The sequence below is a fragment of the Coenobita brevimanus genome, chromosome 96 (assembly GCF_032717465.1).
Source record: "Coenobita brevimanus isolate Jiangsu-jjx chromosome 96, ASM3271746v2, whole genome shotgun sequence".
Lineage (NCBI taxonomy): Eukaryota > Metazoa > Arthropoda > Malacostraca > Decapoda > Coenobitidae > Coenobita > Coenobita brevimanus.
The window spans coordinates 13,128,441-13,152,567 of record NC_137049.1 but is presented as its reverse complement, the minus strand read 5'-3'; the positions used below and the strand labels follow the sequence as shown (position 1 = coordinate 13,152,567).

Here is a 24,127-nt window from a genome sequence, read left to right as displayed (position 1 = left end):
ACTGTTATTAGTATTAGTTATGTATTGTCAGGGGTGAAGTAACTTTCTCCAGAGGCTACAGTACAAATAAACAGCAATTGAGTGATTAGTCTCTTCTGTGTACTGTCGAGAAAGTTTATAAATTCTCGTTCTTAGAGAATCGTTCGAAGCAAGCTAGCGTAAAGTAATCGTTGCTTGATTTAGTAAGACAATCATTGTCCCTGCTCTTGAATATTATTGAATATTATTATCAGTTAAATAATATAAGCCTTTTATTTTAAAAACCCCGTGACAAGATTAGAAAAATATGCTTTCAACTTCTTACACTGGAGTGACTGTCACTCTCAATACTTATATTATTACTATGTACAATAATTTACACTGAAATCACTGTCACTGTCAGTGCTTTTACAACTACATACACTAATTTACACTCAACTGACTGTCACTCTCAGTACGTACAGTCATGGACAAAGAAACCCGGACACTCAGGGGCTGAGCTGATAGTTTCTTTTTCCTTTTCGATTTTTCCACTAAATCTTCGTCCATATGAACTGTACCCCCCCATCCCCTTCCTTCCCTCACCTCCTCTCCATCCTAGCCATATGACCCGGGAAGGCTGGTCATTCCCAGGGGACAAGAGTCAAGACACTCCTCACTCTCTCTCTCTCTCTCTCTCTCGCTCCCTCTCAATCCCTGATCTATATATATATATATATATATATATATATATATATATATATATATATATCTGTGTGTGTGTGTGTGTGTGTGTGTGTGTGCAATTATTATCATGACTATTTCATGACTACTGGCATGCTCTGAATCGGAAAGTAAAGATGAGGAGAAATCTAAACACTTGCTTCCATACTTTCTTCTCCCCCTCCTCCTTCCCCCATCTACCATCTCTCTCTCTCTCTCTCTCAGTCAAAACCCTTGCTTCCATCCTTTCTTCTTCCCCTTCTCCCTCCCCCATCTACCATCTCTCTGTGTCTGTCTGTCTTATATATATATATATATATATATATATATATATATGTATGTATATATATGTGTGTGTGTGTGTGTGTGTTTGCAATTATTATCATAATGAATGACATACTCTGAATTGGAAAGTAAAGATGAGGAGAATTGGCAAAAATGATGGCAGAAGGGAGTAGGCAAGTATGAAGGTGGACGTTAATTGGCCTGCAGGGAAATAATGACAGTTCCACATGCTGACGTCACGAGAGGATTTCCTGGAGTTGTTCCCTCTAAATATGTTCCAGTGTTTTAATTTGTAATGCTTATATCACAGTAAAGGCATACTTTGCACTGACATTATTATTCACTCCTACAGAATATTGAGAGAGAGAGAGAGGGGGACAAGTGGTCACTCCTCACTTCTCTCTCTCTCTCTCTCTCTCTCTCTCTCAAGTATGCAGATCCAGAATCAGGAATTGCTGTTTTCTTTAAATATATTCCTAAGTTTTATTTTATAATACTTATATCACAATAATAAAGGCATACTTTGCACTGACATTACTATTCACTCCTACAGCATCTTGAAAGAGAGAGAGAGAGAGCAGCTGAAGGAGAGCTTCTCATATGTGTGTGTGTGTGTGTGTGTGTGTGTGTGTGTGTGTGTGTGAGCAGAGTAGCCGTAAGGAAGAGGGAGGGATGGGTTGTGATCGGAAAAATGTAGGGAGTTGCTTGTGTCAAGGATGCACACACACACACACACACACACACACACACACACACACACACACACACACACACACACACAGTTCAAGGTCGGCGTATTAGCGAATTGGCGTGTATGGGGGAAGGGAAGGGAGAATGGGGAGTGCAGCCTGGCAGGTGCTATGAAAAGAGGGTAAATGGGATGGGGGGTGAGGGGGGTGGGGGAAAGGAGTCGTGAACGAAGAGTGACGGACAAACCGGGAGAAAAGAGAAGATATGACATTTGCCTCGCCTCACCTGTCCAGGTTTCTCTGTCCATGACTGTACAAGAAAACTAAGCACTAGTATCACTGTCACTCTCAGTATTATTTACATATTTCCACCCTTATTTTCAATATCTACTCAGGCTGTGGTAGTCAAAGAAACACGGATAAGCACACAGGGGAATCTGACACTCTTTGCACTGCAAGGAGGTGCATCTAAAAGTTCGTTCTTGCCGGTTTGTGTGGCTGCAAACATAGCACCTCCTCAGTGCTTTCCCCCTCTTGGCAGTGCTTGGCAGTGGCTCGAGGCGGTGTCGCTGAAGGTAGTCCTGGCATTGTAGGCGGTCTGGAGGTGTCTGTGAGTGGCGCCTGGGACCTGATGGCAGTACCTGCCCAAAACGCTGAAGTGGCTGGTAGACACAAGTCTTTGAAAACCGCCTGGGAGAGTAGTTAGCTGGCTTCCTGTTCTTGATCTTATACAGGATGAAGGTATTCAGCATACACATATCAAGCAAGTGCAAGAACACCTTCCTGTACCAGCGCCAGTTCCTCTTCAGGCAGTCAATCTCTCCGATCATCATATCGGATTTGTCCACCAGCCGCATATTGACGTTGTAGTCAATTACAGCATCAGGCTTCATCACAGGCTCGCCAGTCCTTCTGTCGACCTTCCCTGTGGCTTGGATTTCCCCCTTGTGTACTGTGGTGAGCATATTGACGATCCTCTTGTCGTGCCACCGTATCGCCATTATCTTCTCTGATTTCTTCAGGTGCACATCTCCCCGATTTGATCTTGCAGCCTCGGGGAAGGCAGGGTAGTGTACCCTATTGCTCCTGACAGTGCCACAGGAGCCGACGCAGTGCTCTGAAAGGTACTTGGTGAGTTTCGGTGCTGTATAATAATTGTCCTTATACAGAACATGATTCCCGCCGAAGTACTTTTCCAGAAGCACTTTCACCACAGAGCCAGAGAATCCAAGGGGTCGGTCTTGTCCAAGTCCACATTGCTGGCGGTGTAGATGACGAAGTCTAGGATGAACCCCGTCTCGCAGTGGCACAGCACGAAAAACTTTATTCCAAAGCGGTGGCGTTTGCTAGGAATATACTGCACGAACCGAAGACGGCCCCTGAACAAAACCAAGGACTCGTCGATCACTACTTTCTTGAAGGCCCGAAGGAACGTCATAAACTTGTCCTTGATCATGTTCAGGATTTCCCTCACTTTCCGTAGGGGGTCAGTCTGGGAAGACTCATCGTTGTTGGCAGAGTGAAGGTACGTCATGAGTTGCCTGAAACGATCACGACTCATGTACTTGTTGAAGATGGGTGTGGGGCAAAGATCGTCAGCACTCCAGTACTCCTCGAGCTTGTGCTTCCAGTTATGTGGCATGAGAAGCATCAAGCCGATGAATACAAATAGTTCCCAGATCGTCACAGGAACCCATGCTGCCATTCGCGGATGGCGTTGCACCTTCACCTTCACGAACTGGAGCACATTGTCCTTCGTACCTGTTCGTCTTAGTACAAATCTGCTCCATGACTTCGTCATCCAGGAAGGCCAACAGGTAGTCCAAGCATTCACTACCCTCGAGGACAGGGAAGTCAGCCTGGATCCCACACCCAGTTGAATCAAAGGGCAGATCCTCTGGCAGAAAATCAGAGCCCTCAGACCACATGAAGGCGTCCAGAGTGCCCTGCCTAGGCTGGGAGTGGGTGGGTGCATCGGAGGGTGAGGCAGGCCGTGTGGCAGTGGGTGAGGCAGGCCGTGTGGCAGTGGGTGAGCTAGGTCGGGCATGTGCGGTTGTGGTGGTGGTGGGGAGAGTGGGAGAAGGTTCAAGGTCACTCACAGTAGGCTGGGTGGTGAGTTGCTTAGTGCGATAAACCTTACCACTAATTTCAGCACTAGTAGACGCTTTTCTACTCATGCCAGCATGAACACGGGGCCTACGGAAACCTCTACGACTACCAGACTGCCTACTTCCCTTCCAAGGTGGTGAAGGAGACTCCGAAGACTCTGGAGAAATCACTGCAGACGATGATGACGAGCTAATGGGGCTGGGGGAGTGAGGCGGTATGGCGGCGGCCTGACCTGAGGTTGGGGACAATGGCCGGCCTGCGGAGAACAGTGACTGAGAACCGGGGTCACCACTTCGCTTCCTCTTTGCCCCCTTGCCATACGCCACTCCCTTCTGCACTGGAGCCTTGCCTGACGAGGTACTAGGCACAGCAATTGTCTCTTCCTGCACCTCAGACTCAGCACTCGATAAAGTGTCTGATTCCGCAAGGCTCGACAACACAGCAACATCACTATCGTAGTCCATAGAGGCTTTCAGTAATTCTAGGCCTATAGCAGACTCACTCAGGCCTTTTGCACTCTCTAGTAAGGGTTTAGAAGGGGTAGAGGTCACAAAGCCCTTTTTCGGAGGGCTTGAAGGCATTGACTCGGAAGAGCTAGAATTCGACATAATGTCACCTTGAAAGCCTGCGGTAAACTGACGCTAAACAGGGGCAAACCGCGCAAAAAAAAAGCTAGTGTGACAACTTGGGAAACAAGCGTTTCCAATTAGCATAAACTGCTTGCGAGAGGAAAGCGCAGATTGACATTTCTGAGCAGTCAGCGCACTGCCATATATCACAGCGAGGGTGGCCGGGCCACGGTGGGGGGGTGGGTAAAAAAAAAGATACTTGGCAACAATGGAGGTCAGTGGTACAAAGGTCAAGTATGCTAATAGTAGCTAAAGGGTGGCGGTACTGATAGACAATACCAGCTTGAACCTGCTTGACCGCGTTTATTCAAAATTAACTTGAATCACAAACGCGATGATCCGCCATTATGTCCTTTTCGGCGAGCGTCGCAAACGCGACGCCCCGCGTTTTAGGGATTAAGGAACTTACCTCTAAATTTGGTTGTTACTTGCAAATTTAATTTTGTTTAGCTGACATGAAAAATGCTGGTACTTTACAGAATTACATACATTAATATATTAATAGTGTTGCAATAAGAAAAATAACCTTATTTTCTTTCCTTCATTCTTTCCTCATCCTTCTGCCTTCGGGTGACTTTACACTCCCTCTTCTGTCATCCTTTCCTTCATTCTTTCCTCCTCCTCCTGATTGTGGGTGACTTTACACTGAGTGACAAGCCAAATGATTTTCTGTACACCAGGAAACCATTTACTACACTGGGTGGTAACCATATAGCCAGATTTTGGCACCTGGTGGTTTAGTGGGTAATTATTGCACTCCAGTCAGATTGAGCCAGTGAAGGTTTATATCCAAGGGGTGGTTGGGGTTTATTGCTCATGTAATGCCACTCAGGGATGAGCGAGGCTGGTCACTCTCATCTTAAATGTCAGGACCAACTTGCCTAGCCCCAGGCTGCTACGCTCCTCATAGGGGAATGTGGAATTGGATGATGAATGAAAAAAAATATATTAATATACATAAAAATTTCACAAATCTTTTAGCTTCCTTATTTACATTATTTTAAAAAACTATGAAGTGATAATTGTACTACACCTTTACATTTTACAATGCTGTTAACACATATAAACACTTAACCCTTTCAGGGTCACTCACGCGATTCGCGTTTCATGTGGATTGTTCTAAAGATGTTCAGTCACTCGAATTGCATTCCTAACCAGAAAAAACGCCATCAAAAGAAAAGTCTTCAGCCGATTTGCGTCAAGTTTTGGTGCGTTCCAGTGTGTGCATCTCATTTCCGAGGCAAGCATTTGGCAACACTGTGACTGCTCTGATGAGGTAATGCGTAGCAGAAATATCTCAGTTTCTCACGAGCAGCCGGGCAGGAGAGTAGCGCGGCTGTCAGCGTCCCTTTAAACTCGCCATTTTCCCCCTCCCACCCAAGGCAGAAGCCATTATTGAAATATTGTGATTGTACAGTGTTTTTGACTATAATGTGAAGTGATTGTGTCTATGGAACATAGATATATTGTCCATAAATCATTGGGGCCCGTTATCAGCCGTTAAGCCTACAGGCAGGAGTGTGGTTTGTTATAATGGGGTTTCCACTCTGCTTCACCCTGCCCATAAATGATGTGAGTATTTTGCCTTTATATAGTGAAGCCAATCCTTATATTTGTGAAACATATACTGTAGTGCCTGGATTGGTGAAATAACTGACCTACCATAGCAGGCATTATGCACGCCATAGAGATATGCAACAGTCGCTAAGGAAACAGGCGGTCATGTAAGCCACAGAGTTGGGAATAATAGACGAGGTTGGGATGGAATCATGTGATAGTGTTTTATATTGCGTATGGTTTAGTGTGAAATATACATATAAAATAGTGCAGCGAGTGTTCACAGAGAAATATTTCATGCATTGACTGACTTAGCTAAAGCATAGCGCAAGTGTAAGTGACAAGAAATATGCCACAGCCACATATACATACATATGTCGTGCAGTGAATGTTCGTGGAGAAATCTATTGTGTGCATCGCATGTGTTTTAGGCAAATGTATCGCAAGGAGAGAAGAAAATATGCCACAGCCACATACACACACAAACGCACACACACTCACCCACACCCACACCCACACCCACACCCACACCCACACCCACACCCACACTCACCCACACACGCTCACACACTACATAACTCCTCATCTTCAAGCTACTGCCAGCACCTCAACACCTCTGGAGGAAGTGAGTTTTTTTTTTTTTTTTTTTTTTTTTTTTTTTATGTGACCGACTCTGGGCAAAGGCTTCACAGCCTGCTTTCAAGGCCCAGTAGTCCTCCTACGTACCGCACACCTCTACATGTCACCACTTCGGCGCTAACACCCACCGTCCATATTGAATACATGCTAGGGCTGTCTCATACAGGACTGGTGTATTGGTATTAGCGGGGGTATTTTTACGACATGTCGGCGGGCCTTCTGGTAGATCAGTAAAGTCTGATTTTATGAAATTCAAATCCTTAAACTGTTCCCTGCCTCAGCGGGATTTGAACCCGGGTCTGTCAGGACTGCAGGCCAACTCTCTACCGATTGAGCCACCGCCTCCCCATTTTTTTTGTTGATTTTATATTGACCTATTTCTATAGTTCAATATTTTTTACACAAATAAGTAATGTTTTTTACATAGACACATATGAGATGGAAGAAAGTTCAGCTTCAGTATCAGATCCTAGCAAAAAGACTAGTGGTCATGTCGAGTTTCTGACAGCTCTATCAAAAACCTTACGATATTGTGCGTGTATACAAAGACCCCTTTGTAAGGGGTCTTTGTATGCAGCATGTGTTAGGAGTGTAATGCTGTATGGTAGTGAGACCTGGGCAGTGAAGGAGGAAGATATTCACCTGGTCAGGCTTACAGAAATGACAATGATTAGGTGGATGTGCAGTGCGTCCCTGCATCCAAGGCCTGGAGGGGCTGGGTTTACAATGGAAGAGTTGAGAGGTAGGATGGGACTGGAGTGTATTGGCGTTGTGATGAGGAGAGGTAGATTGAGATGGTTTGGACATGTGGAGAGGATGGGGGATGATAATTGGGTGAGGAAGGTGAGAAGTGTTAATATTGGGGGTGGGGTTATGAGGGGTAGACCGAGAAAGACATGGGGCAAGGTCATTAAGTGTGACCTCAGGGTTAAGGGACTGAACAGGGAGGCTGCAGTGGATCGTGCAGCATGGAGAGCCACCATTAGGTGACCAAGGCCGACACATGCAAGCATGTTGGAGCCTTTAAAAATGAACGAATGAATGAATGAACTTTGAGTAAAAAAAAAGAAAATAATAAAAAGTAACGAGCGAAAATATGTAGCCGTGGGTGAGACAGGGAAAGAATGTTTTTTATCTCGCATGCAGGTAAGGAGGAGTATTCTACGTTTGTCGTCTAATTACTGCAAAACTATTGGACGTATCGATTTCCTGTAAGTACCATGATAAAAAGCAGTAAATTCTATGTATGTTTATTTGCAGAGTATAAGCCTTTGGGAGCATTTTCTGTTGGAAAAGTTGGAGGAACAGACTGTTTTGGTAAAGTCGAAAGCACTCGGAGGAATAATCTCACTTTGTTGGCCAATTACTCGAAAAGTATTGGACGTATCGATTTCCTGTAAGAACCATGATAAAGAGCAGTAAATTCTATGTAGGTATGAGACATAACAATGTAATATCTATGATAAGAATTCGTTGTTACAGAGGCGGGAATATTGCATATGCTGTGCACACATCACGAAAGTGATGTACAGACGTGAGTTCCCATTTGTTTTTGGCGATTTACTTGAAAACTATGAGGTGTATCGAAACCATTTTTAGGTCATTAGAAAGCTCGTGAAATTTTGCATAATACTGTATTATGCAATAAAAACATAACATGTGCGAGAAAGGCTCTGTATTTGAGCTCCTTGAATTTTTAAAAAAATGGCTTTCAGTTTTTGGCTATTTTCTCGAAAACTACAAATCACATCACAACCGGATGTGTCTCTTTAGAAAACTGATGAAATTCTCTATCAAAACTTCTAATAACATTTTCCTGTATGATGGAAAACATTCGAATGGTGATGTTGGGAAGTAAACGTGACGTAGCGAAATGTTTATTTACGTCCGCCTAATGTTGTTTTATTCATGTTTTCCTGTTTTTTTGTGGTGCTTATCAGCTAGAACAAACATCGACGAATAAGAGGACATAGGTTTCATGGCAGTATATTGATGTTTGGGTGGCAAAAATAAGGAGAGAATATGTGTTATTTGCCGCATGCAGGCAGCCAGGCCGGGCGGCCTTGCAGAAAAAATCGTAAGCGGAAAACTTACTGAAACTTAACGTGCGCGAGAGGGTTAAAAGTAAGTAACGCTTTTGCCATCACCCAACTAATAGGAAACAACATAAGGACACACTGTAACTTTTGTGCTCCCCTAAAGAGATGCAACACTCAGTCATTAGGCAAATAGTAAACCCCTGGGGGTAGGGGGGTTTTTCAAGAATACTCCCCCAGTATCCCTGCTTGTCGTAAAAGGCGACTAAAAGGGTTGGCGGAGGGTTAGTGCCCCTCCTCGGAAAACAACTAACTAAAAAAACAAACAAAAAGCCTCGGACAAGGACTGACCAAACGATGATGACCCAGGAACGGACAAAGGACTTGGTAATGAGTACATGGAATGTAAGAGGAGCGAATGATGAGGTGAAAGAGAGAGAGATTGTCCAGGTGCTTGAGGGTGCGAAAGTGGATGTATGTGGAATAACTGAAACAAAATGGAGAGGAGAAAGCGTGAGAGAATGGGAGTATGGATGGGGTATATGTGCAGGAGTAGATGAGAATGAGAGGGCAAAGGAAGGAGTGTGTATAGTTGTGAGTAAAAGATGGAAGAAGAGCATAAGACAGTATGGATCAGTTGGGTCAAGGATTGTGTGGGTAAAGTTGAAAGTTGGAATACAAATTTGGGCGATTGTGTGTGTGTATGCGCCAATGCAAGATCGTGCTAGAAGAGTGAGAGAAGAGTTCTGGACAAATGTGGAAGTGTGCATGGAAAAGTTTGGAAGGAATGAGAGAGTGTTTTTGATTGGTGATATGAATGGTAAAGTTGGTAATGTGAAGGTGGATGGAATAGTTGGTGAGTGGGGTGTGCCTGCCGAGATAGATGAGAATGGGAGTGCGTTAGTGGACATTTGTGCTGGGAGGGGGTTGGTGATAGCCAATACTCTCTTCAGGCATAAAATGATCCACAGGTATACATGGCGAGTGATGAGAAGGGTGGGTGGTGAACTGAATGAAAGGAAGGCAATGATTGATTATGTGTGTGTGGATGAAAGGATGCGAAGATGTGTAAAGGATGCAAGAGTGTATAGAGGTTGGGGGAGTGGACTTTCTGACCACTACTTGGTGGTGGCCAGAATTAGGATACAAGTGAGGTGGAGGAATAGAAGAAGGGAAAGACGAGAGGAAGGAGTAGTTGCAAGGAGAGTGGAAAGGTTACAAGAGGATGAGAAAAAGTCAGAGTATAAGAGAGAAGTGGAGGAACGTTTGGGCAAATATGAATTGGAGCAGATGAGAGACGTGGAAGGTGTGTATAAGATATTTACAGAAGAAATATGTGCAGCATGTGATGTGGTGTGTGGAAGGAAGAGAAGACGGAGGGGGGTGCAAGGAACAGCGTGGTGGACTGAAGAGGTGAAACAGGCTGTGGCACAAAAGAAGAAAGCATATAATGAATGGATGAGAAATAGGGGCGTGGAAGAAGTTGAGAGGCGGAAGAGAGAGTTATATGTGGAAAGGAAGAGAGAGGTGAAAAGATTAGTAAGAGAGAGTAAGAAGAGAGTGGATGAGGAATTTGGAAGGAATTTGAGTGTAAAGTGGAGGGACTGTAAGAAAATGTTCTGGAGAGAAGTGAAAAGAGTAAGACAGGGTGGAAGTGAAGTTAGCAGGGGAGTGAAAGATAAAAATGGTAGATTACTAGTGGAGAAGGGAGAAAAAGTGAGCAGATGGAGAGAACACTTTAAGGAATTGTTGAACGTAGATGATGGAAGTAATGCGAGTATAAGTGGCTGGGGAATGGGTGGGAGAAGGAGGGAGGTGAGAAGACAGGAAGAAATCAGTAGGATAGAGGTTGTGGAAGCAATGAAGAAAGTTAAATCGGGGAAAGCCCCAGGAATTGATGGAGTGTGTGGTGAAATGCTGAAGCATGGGGGAGAGATAGTAGTAGAATGGATGTGGAAGATGTGCAGATTGGCCTGGGAGGAAGGTAGAGTCCCGGAGGATTGGAAGTCAGGTATAATTATTCCCTTGTACAAAGGAAAAGGGGAAAAAGAAGTATGTGGTAATCATAGGGGCATTTGTCTTCTTAGTATAATAGGAAAAATGTATGGTAGGATACTTATAGACAGAGTTAGAGAAAGAACAGAGAAATTAGTTGGAGAAGAACAGGGAGGCTTTAGGAAGGAAAGAGGTTGTGTAGATCAGATATTCATTCTTAGATCTTTAGTGGAAAAGTTTCTAGAGAAGGGAAAGAAGTTGTATGCGGCTTTCATGGATTTGGAGAAAGCATATGACAGGGTGGATAGACAAGGATTGTGGAAATTGTTAAGAATATATGGAGTAGATGGGAAGTTGTTGAATGCTGTGAAGAGTATGTATGATGGTGCGAAGGCTGCAGTGCGTGTGGATGGTGAACTAAGTGAACTTTTCTCTTTGAAAGTTGGTTTGAAACAGGGATGTGTCATGTCTCCATGGTTGTTCAATCTGTACATGGATGGGGTAATAAAAGAGGTACAAGGTAGGGTAGTGGATGTTGGAGTGGCCCTGGTGAGAGAGGATAGTGTTTGGAAACTCCCTGTACTGTTGTTTGCAGATGATACTGTGTTGTTGAGTGAAGACGAAGGGGAGCTGCAAGGCTTGGTGGATGAGTTTGAGAGAGTGTGTAAGAAACGGAACCTAAAGGTGAATGTAGGGAAGAGTAAAGTGATGGTCTTTGAGAGAGGTGAAGTTAGTGAATGTACAGCGAGGTTAGATGGTGAGGAATTGGAAAATGTGAGTACGTTTAAGTATTTGGGTAGTGTGATGAGTAAGGATGGAGGTTTGGAGGGTGAAGTGCTTGAAAGGGTACAGCAGGGAAGAAAGGTTGCTGGTTCCTTGAAAGCAGTGATAAGAAACAGGGAAGTGAGCATGGAAGTGAAAAAGTTATTACATGACAGTATTGTGATACCAACTCTAACGTACGGAAGTGAAGCTTGGACATTGTTGGAAGGACACAAGTCAAGAGTGAGAGCAGTGGAAATGAGTTATTTAAGAGGAGCCTGTGGAGTCACGTGGAGAGACAGGATGACGAATGAGGATATAAAGGAGCGTTGTGGTGTGGATGTGGATGTGATAGGAAGTGTTATGAGGAACACACTGAGGTGGTTTGGCGATGTGGAGAGGATGGAGGGTGAAAGACTGACGAAGAGAGTGTATGTGAGTGAGGTGGAGGGGGGAAGAGGGAGGGGGAGGCCGAGGATGAGATGGAGGGATGGAGAGGTATATGAGAGAGGGGGGTGTGAGTTGGGAGCAGGGCAGTGAAATGGCAGGGGACAGAGTGACTTGGAGGCGATTTGTTTGTGACCACCCCAAACGGGATTGAGGCGTCTGGCAATAGATAGATAGATAGATAGATGATATTATAACTTCAAAAAACTAAGCCAAATCTTGGTCATTAGTGATATACGAAACACATAATGTAGGAAAACTACTAGTCATTACCCAAATAACAAACAGTGCTCAAAGTCAAATGGCCATCCCTTACGGGATTATGGCGTCTGGCAATAGATAGACAGACTTATACTGTATTAGAAAGTATTGTATACAAAATCTTGGATGCCTGACCATTAGCCATAAAATTTAACTATCTATTTATCTATTGCCAGATATCTTAATCCCGTAAGGGGTGGCCACAAACAAATTGTCTCCTTGAAGAGAGAAACTTGTACTGGACACAGAAAAAATCATCCAATATATTACCTATCACCCTGTCCCCCACCATTTCACTGCCCTCCCCCCAGTTCACACCCACCTCTTTCATATACCGGTACCTCTCCTTTCCATCCCTCCATCTCATCCTCAGCCTCTCCCTCCCTCTCCCCCTCTCCACCTCGCTCACGTACATTCTCATTGGTAGTCTCTCGCTCTCTATCCTCTCCACATGGCCAAACTACCTTAGTGTATTTCTCCTAGCTCTTCCTATCACGTTCACAACCTCACTGCAACGCCCCTTCACTTCCTTATATGTCATTCTGTCTCTCCAAGCAGCACCACACCCTCCTCTCAAATAACTCATTTTCACTGCTCTCACTCTTGACTATTGTCCTTCCAACAAGGTCCAAACTTCAGTTCCATACGTTACAGTTGGTATCACAATAGTACCATGCAGCGACTTTTTATTTATTTTTTATTTTTTTATTATTATTATTATTATTATTTTTTTTTATTATTTTTTTTTTTTGGGTTTAGGACATGGTTGGGGGAAGTCCAAGGCTCAAAAATGCATCCCTACACTTTACATGTTAAATCGTCCCTGATTCACGATACCCTACCTAGCGATGGTTTTTTTTACTTAACCAATTACATCGTTAAACTGAAGTTTGCCTGTTGTTTGAAAGGTCTCATGATATGAACAGTCGTTGGGTGGCAGGGGTTAAGGCCTTTGACAAGTAAGGTGAGAATGGATAAAGAATAATTTACAGTAATAGCTAGGCTGTTTATCTAAGTTTTCTAGTTCTTTGATATTGTTTTTTCACACGACTCAGCATGATATGAAGAAAGAACTATCCATTAAAAGGCTAGTTTTGTGGTGGATTTTCCTGTGGCCGTAAAATGTAAACAAAGGAGTATATACCCATTAGTTATCCAGCCCACTTTAATAGTGTCCTGAGCCTCAAGAAAACTCTAGATTAGGTATCATAATATTTTTTTGTAGCACTTCCTGTTTTGTTGGGTCTGGTTAGTACTTGGATGGGTGACCGCCTAGGAACACCAGATGCTGTTGGCATAACGTTCTCCCTACGTGTCAAGTGGGGTTGGTGGAGGATTAGTGCCCCTCCCTGTAAAACAATTAACTCTAAGCCCTTGGCCACCCCGTTTGGGATACATGGCGTCTGGCAATGAATGAATGAATGAATGACTTTTTAACTTAAGGTGGCAAATCAGATGAAGAGAGGGAATACAGATAACATACATGAGCAGTGTGTGAAAAATGATGAAGGAAAGGTAGTGAAGAACAGTGGGGATATTCACTCTGAGTTACAAATAGGTCCGTACATCCAGTCTGAAAAATCAGATTTTTTTACCCAAAAATCAAGGTTTGTATGTTTAGAAAAAAATATATATATTCATGCATAAGGAAGTAATATGCATCTGTCTACAAAATATTAGGGCTCTATTTACCATACAAGAGCCATATTAACAATGGGAAGTTGCAAGCAAGAAATGTGTGGTGTAACAAATACCATATTTTGCCACATATAAGACACTGCGGTGTGAAAGACATACCGTAATTCTGGAAAGGTAGTTCTGAGAAAAAAAAAAAAGTTTCTCACCGAGACTGCAGAAAGGTCGCTTGGTATAAGCTTTCACTCAAATACACACTCACCTCTCAGAAACTCTATTCAGTACTGCGTATCAGTTTTTGATTTCTTAATTTTTATGGAAAAGAAGGCCACAAGAAAAGAAAACAAACAAACAACTCCTTCCTTACAAAAAGTTACTTCATTCCACGGCACCCCCTTAACACTGTGTTTATGAAGTCTGATTCGTTTCGTACAGCAATTTGAAAATTAATGTTCATCTCCATTAAAGTATAATAAATATGTACAGTAGCTATCTGTACACAGAAATAAGTATTAGTTTTCTTCAAATGAGTCTGAAACAACACAATCCCTGCTTACATTCATTTAAGAAATAATAAAAGCCATTAAATGTATGAATATGTGATCTCCAAATCAACTGCCGGCATGTACTGTAGCTATCTAACAACCACAAACAACACAAACAGATTCTCAAAAATCAATTACAAGGAACATTTATAGCACTTTATTTTCCCTAAAAGTAACCTGTACAAGCCGGATCCATGTCCCACATCTCCAGTGTTACGGTATTTTCCCACATTGAATCTTGACTCAGTGTGACGTGAGACTACTGTAACTTGTTCCTGATGTCTCATTACTTAAATACAAGACATTCACTTCCTTAATTGAAAAAATATCCTTAAACAAATAAACCAAACGAAATACAACACGAGTCTTCTCTACTCCTCAAACATGCACCTGAACACTACTTCATTGTTACTCTCACTAACCTCTAAATACCTCCAAAATAATAACAACAGCAAAAAAATGAATGTCACACTTGTATATACACACAAAACAAAAAGCAAATTACAGTGTTTTACAACTGAAGTTCAATATAGCAAGGTTGTTTGAGAACAAAGTGTACAGCTGTCTCTACAATCTTCTCTAAATAACACTCTCTCACTGGCTGCGCTGTCTGCCTTGCAACATCAAAAATTAACAAGGCATTATTAACTGTTCGCAATATACTAAAAACAGTAATGTACCTCAAAACATATCGAATATTGTGAAAACATCCATTGTTATGCCTTAGTAACACTGTTGTCTCCCAGTTGCTACAGTGTACACACACACACACACACACACACACACACACAGTTATAGTGAACTATGATTGTATGGTACATGACAGTTCTAAGAAAAGCACAAGAGAAATTCAGCCCCATTTTCTAATATCAGAACATAACTCTACACTGGAAATGCCAAGATGAATATCAGATAGAAAGCTATATAAAAAAAATTATACATGGATAGTTACTGAGACATTCATTCTACCACCCGACTCCCCTACAGACAATACTCCTCATTAAATATTATATCAAAATTCTATGTCACTCCCTCTACCTTCTAGTATAAACTCACCTCTAAAACCTCATTTTATGGTTCTTTTGCATTTATTTCAGTCTTTTATGTCCCTTGTTGGTGTGATTTGGGTCTTAAATAGATGCTATGCATGTCCAGAGGGAGTTTTATGGGTGTTTTTCTGAGTTAGGGTCCATAAGTACAAGTCCAGGAGGCTGGGGCCCACTATCCAGACAGGACCACTTTCTGGACATGCCTTTGGCTCTATTACGTCAGATAGTGGAGGGATTACTCTATACATATATTTATAAATACAGGCGTACCCCGGTTTAATGATGTAATTGGTTAGGTAAAACCCCATCGTTAGGCAGGGTATTGTATATCGGGGTACTTTTAACATGTAAAACAATGTGGAGTGTTTACCAGCCTTGTGTTTTCCTCCAAACCAAGCCTAAAACCCACCCAAATGAACCCAGTCTTAATGGCCAAACAGCTGTCAAGTATGCTAACCTAAGCCAAGCACCTATAAATAACTCACTAAAACCAAGAAATAAAATCTGAAAATTTGTCAAATATAAGTCTGGAACAAATCAAGCTTAGTAAACTGTACCCCAATATGACTATGTTCACCCCACCTATGACTAAAATACATTAATCTGAGTCTAAAAACAGTTTATAAATCAACCTAAACACACAATTTTAGACTAAAATATCAACAAAATCGGTAAAAAAATCAAAACCTATCGTTAAACCAGGGTTTGGCCATCGTTAGGCGGGGTATGGTGGTATTTTTACCCCCATCGTTAAGGTGTTTTATCGCATCTAGGGGTATCGTGTATTGCGTTATTACTGTATACATATACAGGTAGGTTTGATGAAACAATTTGCAAAGGCTGTTGACAAGGGAAGCGCTTGAAGTTTTGCACTTTCGGACGAAAAACTCAAGGCGGGAATATTCTTCGGCCCACAAGTAAGGCTGCTCATGAAGGATGAGGAATTCATGAAATCCATGATACTGGGTGAAAAAGATTGCTGGACTGCATTTGTCAACGTAGTTTCGAATTTTCTTGGAAACAAGAAAGCAGAAACCTATGAATACATAATAGAAACTCTCCTGACATCGTTGAGAGACTTGGGGGCAAACATGAGCGTGAAAAAGCATTTTTTGCACATTCTCAGGAACTTTTTCCCAGAGAATCTTGGCACAACAAGTGAAGAACAAGGTGAAAGATTTCACCAGGACATCAAGATGATGGAGCACAGGTATCATGGGAGATGGAATGCCAACATGATGGCAGACTACTACTGGTGCTTGCAGCGTGACTGTTTGGACACTGAATAGGTTAGGAAATCTAAGAGAAGGAAATTCTAGCCTTAGATCAACTGCCAGTGCTAATCAATTGTCTTGTGCATCACATTTATGCATTTTCATTGTAGCCATTCCAGTGCATTTCCATTACAGTGCTGTTTAATACTGGCTGCTTTCCCTTTAGTGCGTAAATATACTCATGTGTTTTGTGAAAAAATTTGACGTTCTACATAATTTTTGAAAGTATATTCGAAATCAGCACTCTCGAATTGTACAAAATCAGCATGAATCATTAAATCAGCAGAAAATATTTTTTTAAATGTAGACCAGTGGGATCCCTAGCCTTTGTTAAGCATGTAGCAGTTAGGATAGGCATGTTCTGAGCCACAGCTAGGACAGCCTCAGGTTTTTATATTATAGTAGAGACTGTGAACTGGGGCAGCAGAAGGGCTTGTGCAATCTTGTTTGCCCCACACCTGATTTATGGGGAATAACTGTGTACAGTATGACATCTAGAGTAGCATCATGTTTCCACTGGGGTTTCCTTATCTGACATGTTTTCCAAGTCTCAATTTCAGTATTTCACACAGAAAAGTTATCCACTAAATATTTCATGCAGCACTATTCGTCTTGCACTTGCACTGTTATTTTGAGATAGCAGTGGTGTTTTGATGGCCTTGCACAGACGAAACAGTTGTGTAACATCGTGAGTGCAAGAGAGACAATCACAGCAGTGGGATATGTGAGTGAGTGGATGAGCAACACTGGGAGCTCAAAAGGGTTGCAGGAGCATGTGCAGAGGCCTCAGAAAGGGGTTCTGCATGTGTAAGCATGGAGTGGCCATCTTGGCTTAAATGTATGACTGTCAGGTTGCCCAGGTGGCAGCGTGTATGCGTGGGATCATTGTTCATGGCTGTCACAAAAATCGTATAAGTGATTTTCTGATTGTGAACCCGAAACTGGGTACTGTACATTGATTGTTATAGCGATTGATTGTATACCAGATGATTATATACCGGGTCATTACTGTATTGAGGCAAAATTGTTTGGAAATGGAGAATGTGAGCACCTTCTAATATATTTAAGTAACCTCAGTCTGTCTGGCTGAGCAGATCCATCGACCACAGGCAAGCAACTGACTCTGCAGGGCTGTCCCATGCAGTGTATTGATATTCCCTTGTGATTGACAGCGCCTCACTACAGCAAGGCATGGGGAATAGTGAGGAAGCTTGGTTTCTGGATGGGTGCTGCATTTGCATCTCTACACCCAGTTGACAGAGACACTGAAGTAGGTTCCACTTCACCCCATGATCTGGTTATATAGTTATCACCCAGTATTGCAAATTTCTGGGGTTGAAGAAACCATTAACTTTGTCACTTAGTGTAGAGCCACCAGAAGTGTTAAGGAGAGTAATAAAAAGTAACTGGAAAGAAGGGAGATGTTTGAACAAAGGAAGGCAGACACAGATATTGAATAACAAAGATGATGGACGAAGTAGACAGCACTATAGCAAGTGTGTAGATGATGGTCGCCACCACCAACCATGAATGTAATGAGTAAAGCACAGGAAAGGGTGCAGGAAGGAAGAAAGGTTACAGGTCCTTTGCAAGCAGTGATAAGGAACAGGGAAGTGGTTATGGAACTAAAGTCACTGGATGACGGTATTATAATCCCTATTTTAATGTATGGAAGTGAAGCTTTGTTTGGAGGGAGTGAGAGGAGTAGAAGTGAGCTACTTGAGAGGAGCATTGGGAGTTATGTTGAGAGACAAAAAGACAAATGAGGAAGTGAAGCGGCATTGTGGTGTTGATGTAGATCTGCTGGAAATCATTAAGTGAGGTACCTTAAGATGCTTTGGCCATGAGGAGAAAATATACAGTGAGAAATTGATTTTGAGCAAGTATGCAAGTGAGCTGGAAGTTGTAGGGAAAGGAGAACACTGAGGATGAGATGTAAGGATGGTGTGAAGAGGCATGTGAGCGAAGAATGAGAGAGTTTGAGAGGGAGAGAAGCCTGGCAATGGAGGATAGGGTGACATGGAGGCAATTTATCTGTGGCTGCCCCATCTGTCATGAAGGCACCTGGCTATAGACAGACAGACTGTAGGTAATGCAATTCACATAAGAGTTTGTCTATTTACCAACTGTAATACAGTGTTGTTTTGATGTATTCTAGAGGTTCATAATGGCTTTGAAAATGGTCTAACTGTCCTTACTGTATTTTGAGACTTTCAAATTTATTTTTTGGTATTTGTGAAAGATCATTAACCAAAAAAAGCAGCCTAAATTTGATTTCTTTACTTAGGGAGCTGATGCCCACTCTACCAGCCGAGTTCTTGTTGCTGTGGTCGAGATCTGCTTTGAGGCTAAGGAGTGGACACTGCTAAATGAAAGCATTGTCACACTCACCAAGAAACGGTCCCAGATTAAGATGGCTGTGACAAAGATGGTGCAGAAATGTTGTGAATATGTTGATAAAACTCCAGACAAGGAAGTGAAGCTAAAATTAATGGACACCTTAAGGTACAGTATTAATCTATGTTTAAATATACCCAGGTCTGATATATTATCTGTGCAGCTTTTTACTGACAGCTGCAGTACTTCATGCCATCCCTGTTTACCCTCTTGCATGTACTTCAAAACCATGTATTTCTACGTTATTTGTGGTTTCCTTTACATCCGTTGTTGGTACTAGTGTGTGTGTGTGTGTGTCAACTATAATGCTTGCCTCAGTATAAAAAATTAGCAAAGCTTACTTTACTGATCAGAATTTAATAAAAACAGTCATTGGATAGGAACATAAGAAGAGACGATTACCGCAGTAGGCCAGGTAGTCTGTGCTAGGCAGCTCCTACAGGAGTAAGTAAACCACTAGAATAAGATATGGATAGCAAAGAAGGCATTTCCCTACCCACCAAACCCTCCAGCCAAATTGACTTACAAACTTAATCAAACAAGATCAGTTTCCAATCAACTCATAAAGGGAGCAGTCATGACAGGTCTTTATGCCATGGTTGGCTGCTGCAGCTGCATTCTATGGGGGTGGTCCTCATCATTTGATAGAAAACTAGTTGGACAATGGTCCGCATCTTGAGTTATAATTAGATTTGGTCTTCAGGGAATATGTGGATGGAAGCAGGATTGTATATACAGTAAATCCTCATTTTTTTGTCGCTTGGATGTCTGCCAGAACCGCGCAAAACGCGAAACGTCGAATTGTAAAATTAAGAATCAATGGGAAAAATACAGGAGCATTCCAGTGGGACATATACCTACCCTATCAGAAAGTACTTTAACACCAAACAGGCCCTGCCCAAAATTAAATGAAGAGTGTTTACTAGTGCTAAAACAGCTTAACACAATAAACATGTATCTGAAAAGACATTAAAGCTGTTACAAAGAGCTGTAACACCAAAAATCCTTACCAGATATAAAGTGAAGACTGGCTTGAGTGGCAGGTGAAGGTGTGTTGAGGGTTGATGGGCTAGTTACTAGGTGACACGAGCCTCTCTGGGGAAGCTCCATCACCTATGCCGAAGCCCTCGAAGTTGAACTCAGGCTCTAGCACCTCCACTTCCTCTCTGTCCACTTCTCCTCCTTCATCCACACCTGCTGGCACGTCCAAGTCTTGCAGAGTAGCAGCCACAATCTGTCTCTCATGAAAATATTGTGTGATCTGGGCTTGTCTCTGCTCCTTTATGTTTCTGTTGTAGATGGCCATCACTTGAAACTTCAAATCACTCAAGGTTGATAGGATGTTGGTAGCCCCAGGCATAGTCCTGGTGTATGCATTGAAGGTGGTTACCATGTCGGTTATGGTGGACAGGGTGGTTGCAAGACAGCCGTCAACAAATGAGCATCGGTATGCGTTGTCAGCTGCTGGCTGGGAGCATCGAATTGTGGAGAAATGAGAGAATTATGAGACAACTCGGAAACTTTTTTCTTGCGCGAAAAACAAGGCGTCGCAGTAAAATTCATCCAAATATGAGGACTTACTGTATTTGAGTTATTGTGAAAATCAGACCAGTAATTAACCCTTAAGTACCTCCGGTGATTAACAGGTGATTCCTGATAGGTGTTATTTTTCCACCAAAATATGAAAGTGCCATGTTCATGTTTTTTCTTCTTTTTGCATGTTATAATTTGATCTCATGGTGTAGTTTTCATATCTGACACTGAAATTACTTAGAAATTATAAATAAGCTTAAAACTTTTTTTTTTTTTTTTTCAATGAAAACATGGTGGTTTCAGAAATAATTAAAAATACTTTCAGAAGAGAAAAAGTGTTCAAATAGGGTTTAGTTTCATAAAGATGCAGACACACATATGACTAACACAAAATACAGTTATATAATGTAATCTAACTCTCATCTTAAATGTCGGTACCGGCTGCCTGGCCCCGGCTCCTCATGGGGCAACGCGGGATTGGATGATGGATGGATGGATGAATAAAAAGTACAATTCCTTGAAAATGAATAGTAGCAGATAGTCTGGCTATCTGTCTGTCTATTGCCAGATGCCTTAATCCTATACGGGGTGGCCACAAACAAATCGCCTCCATGTCTCCCTGCTCCCAACTCACACACCCCCTCTCTCATATACCTCTCCGTTCCATCCCTTCATCTCATCCTTGGCCTCCCCCTCCCCCTCTCCTCCTCCACCTCACTCACATACACTCTGCTCGTCAGTCTCTCACACTCCATCCTCTCCACATGGCCAAACCACCTTAGTGTGTTTCTCCTAATGCTTCCTATCACATCCACATCTACACCACAATGCTCCTTCACATCCTCATTTGTCAGTCTGTCTCTCCATGTGACTCCACATACTCCTCTCATATAACTCATTTCCACAGCTCTCACTCGTGACTTCTGTCCCTTCAACAACGTCCAAGCTTCACTTCCATACGTTAGAGTTTGTATCACAATATTGTCACGTAGTAACTTTTTCATTTCCATGCTCACTTCGCTGTTTCTTATCACTTCTTTCAAGGAACCAGCAACCTTTCTCCCTTGCTGTACCCTTTCAAGCACTTCACCCTCTAAACTTCCATCCTTATTCATCACACTACCCAAGTACTTAAACATACTCATGTTTTCCATTTCCTCCTCATCGAACCTCACTGTACATTCACTGACTTCACTTCTCTCGAAGACCATAATTTTACTCTTCCCTACATTCACCTTTAGATTCCATTTCTTACACACTCTCTCAAACTCATCCACCAAGCCTTGCAGCTCCCCTTCGTCTTCCCTTAGCAACACAGTATCATCTGCAAACAACAGTACAGGGAGTTTCCAAACACTGCCCTCTCTCATTATGTCCACTCCAACATCCATAACCCCATCCATGTACAGATTGAACCCCCATGGAGACATGACACATCCTTCTTTCAACCCAACCTTCAAATAGAAAAATTCACTCAGTTCACTATCCACATGCACTGCAGCCTTAGCACCGTCATACATACTCTTCACAGCATTCAACAACTTCCCATCTACTCCATATATTCTTAATACTTTCCACAGTCCTTGTCTATCCACCCTGTCATATGCTTTCTCCAAATTCATGAAGGCTGCATACAGTTTCTTTCCCTTCTCTTGAAACTTTTCCACTAAGGATCTAAGAATGAATATCTGAACTACACAACCTCTTCCCTTCCTAAAACCTCCCTGTTCTTCTGCAACTAATTCCTCTGTTTTTTCTTTAACTCTGTCAATAAGTATCCTACCATATACTTTTCCTATTACAGTAAGAAGACAAATGCCCCTATGATGACCACACGTTTCTTTTTTCCCTTTCCCTTTGTACAAGGGAATAATTATACCTGACTTCCACTCCTCCGGGACTCTACCTTCCTCCCAGGCCAATCTGCACATCTTCCAGATCCATTCTACTACTATCTTTCCCCCATGCTTCAGCATTTCACCACACACTCCATCAATTCCTGGGGCTTTTCCCATTTTGACTTTCTTCATTGCTTCCACAACTTCCATCCTACTGATTTCTTCCTGTGGATGTTGGTGCATATACTGTGTGTGTGTATATATACAGTATATATATGTGTGTGTGTGTGCATTTACCTACAGTAGTGCACCAACTTACGCTACAGCAGGATTCGCGGAATCCATGCATGCACCAAATATTCCCTAACTTCCACTTTCACTTGAAAAAAATTGATTTTCGCACACAAATTTTGGGTTTGGGACAATATTTTGAACTTTGGAGGGTGAAAGACTGACGAAGAGAGTGTATGTGAGTGAGGTGGAGGGGGGAAGAGGGAGGGGGAGGCCGAGGATGAGATGGAGGGATGGGGTGGAGAGGTATATGAGAGAGGGGGGTGTGAGTTGGAAGCAGGGCAGTGAAATGGCGGGGGACAGGGCGACTTGGAGGCGATTTGTTTGTGGCCACCCCAAACGGGATTGAGGCGTCTGGCAATAGATAGATAGATAGAATTTCCTGCACCGCCCGCCCGCAACCCACCGCCATCTTGAATGACGTTATGTCAACACTCTGTCCACCCATTCCCGCCATTGTGTACGAGCGTGCTAGCTCCATTGTGTTGGATTCTCACGGTTCAATGGCCTCTACTATACCTGGTAGTGTGGGGAAAGGGCCTGGTGGTGTGGGGGGAGAGCCTGGTGGTGTGGGGGGAGGGCCGGGAGGCAGTGGTGGTGATAAAAAGTGGCCGGGACATTCAAAGTCGGGAGGAAAGGCCAAGGCTAAAAGAGAGTATCGTGTTGGAGTGAAGAAACGGCAGTATAATAATGAAATGAAAAGGAAGATAGTTGAGCACATGGACAAGGGCGCAAAAAACAGTGAAATCTGCCGTATATTTAACATCCCAGAATCAACAGTGCGTAGTATGAGGAAACAGCATGGTGGTAGCGAGGCAGCAAGAGGTGGCGCCAATACGTCTGGCGTGGCTAAATAAGCCCGCCACGCGCCTCGGATACTTACCCCCAACATCCATTAAACACCTCAACCTGGTCTCTGTGGTATGTTTCTCCTCATATAATGTGTACTGTACAGTTTTTATTGTTTGTATCTCACAATGCAATGTACAATAGTGATTTGATGTACTGTATTGCAAGTGAAAATGAAAATCTGATGTTACTTTAGGATAACCGGGAACCAATTAGCCTTTTTGCCATAAAGACAATGCCCCAGCTTTCGCTAATTCCACTTTCGCGCATTATTTTTGGACCCAATTAGGCGCGAAAATTGGTTCCCCACTGTATTTGTATTTACCTATTTGTAGTATACAGGAATTGAGCAATGCTCGTGTTGTCCTGTCTCCATATCCACATTTATCAAGTCTACCTTTACACGCATGAATGTTTTTCTCATGCACCACCTCTTTGTCTAAGTCGTTCCAAATATTTAAGTATTTACCTAATATACCTAATTGTGATATACACGGAATGTACTATGCTCGTGGGTTTCCGTCGCTGTTTCTCAATAAGTCGAATTTAACTTTAAACTCGTTTAAGTTTTTAGACTGGACGATCTCTTTGTCCAGGCTTTTCCATAAGTCTATACTTCTGTAAGG

General features: G+C 42.6%; 1 protein-coding gene across 1 annotated transcript in view; it reads left to right on the top strand.

Moving 5' to 3' along the window:
* Rpn5 (regulatory particle non-ATPase 5) overlaps positions 1 to 24,127 on the top strand; it is a 247,940-nt gene that overhangs the window by 36,031 nt on the left and 187,782 nt on the right. The window contains exon 3 of the mRNA XM_080283070.1: positions 18,881 to 19,098. Within this exon, the coding sequence (XP_080139196.1) occupies positions 18,881 to 19,098 (218 nt within the window). The remainder of the gene's footprint in view (positions 1 to 18,880; positions 19,099 to 24,127) is intronic.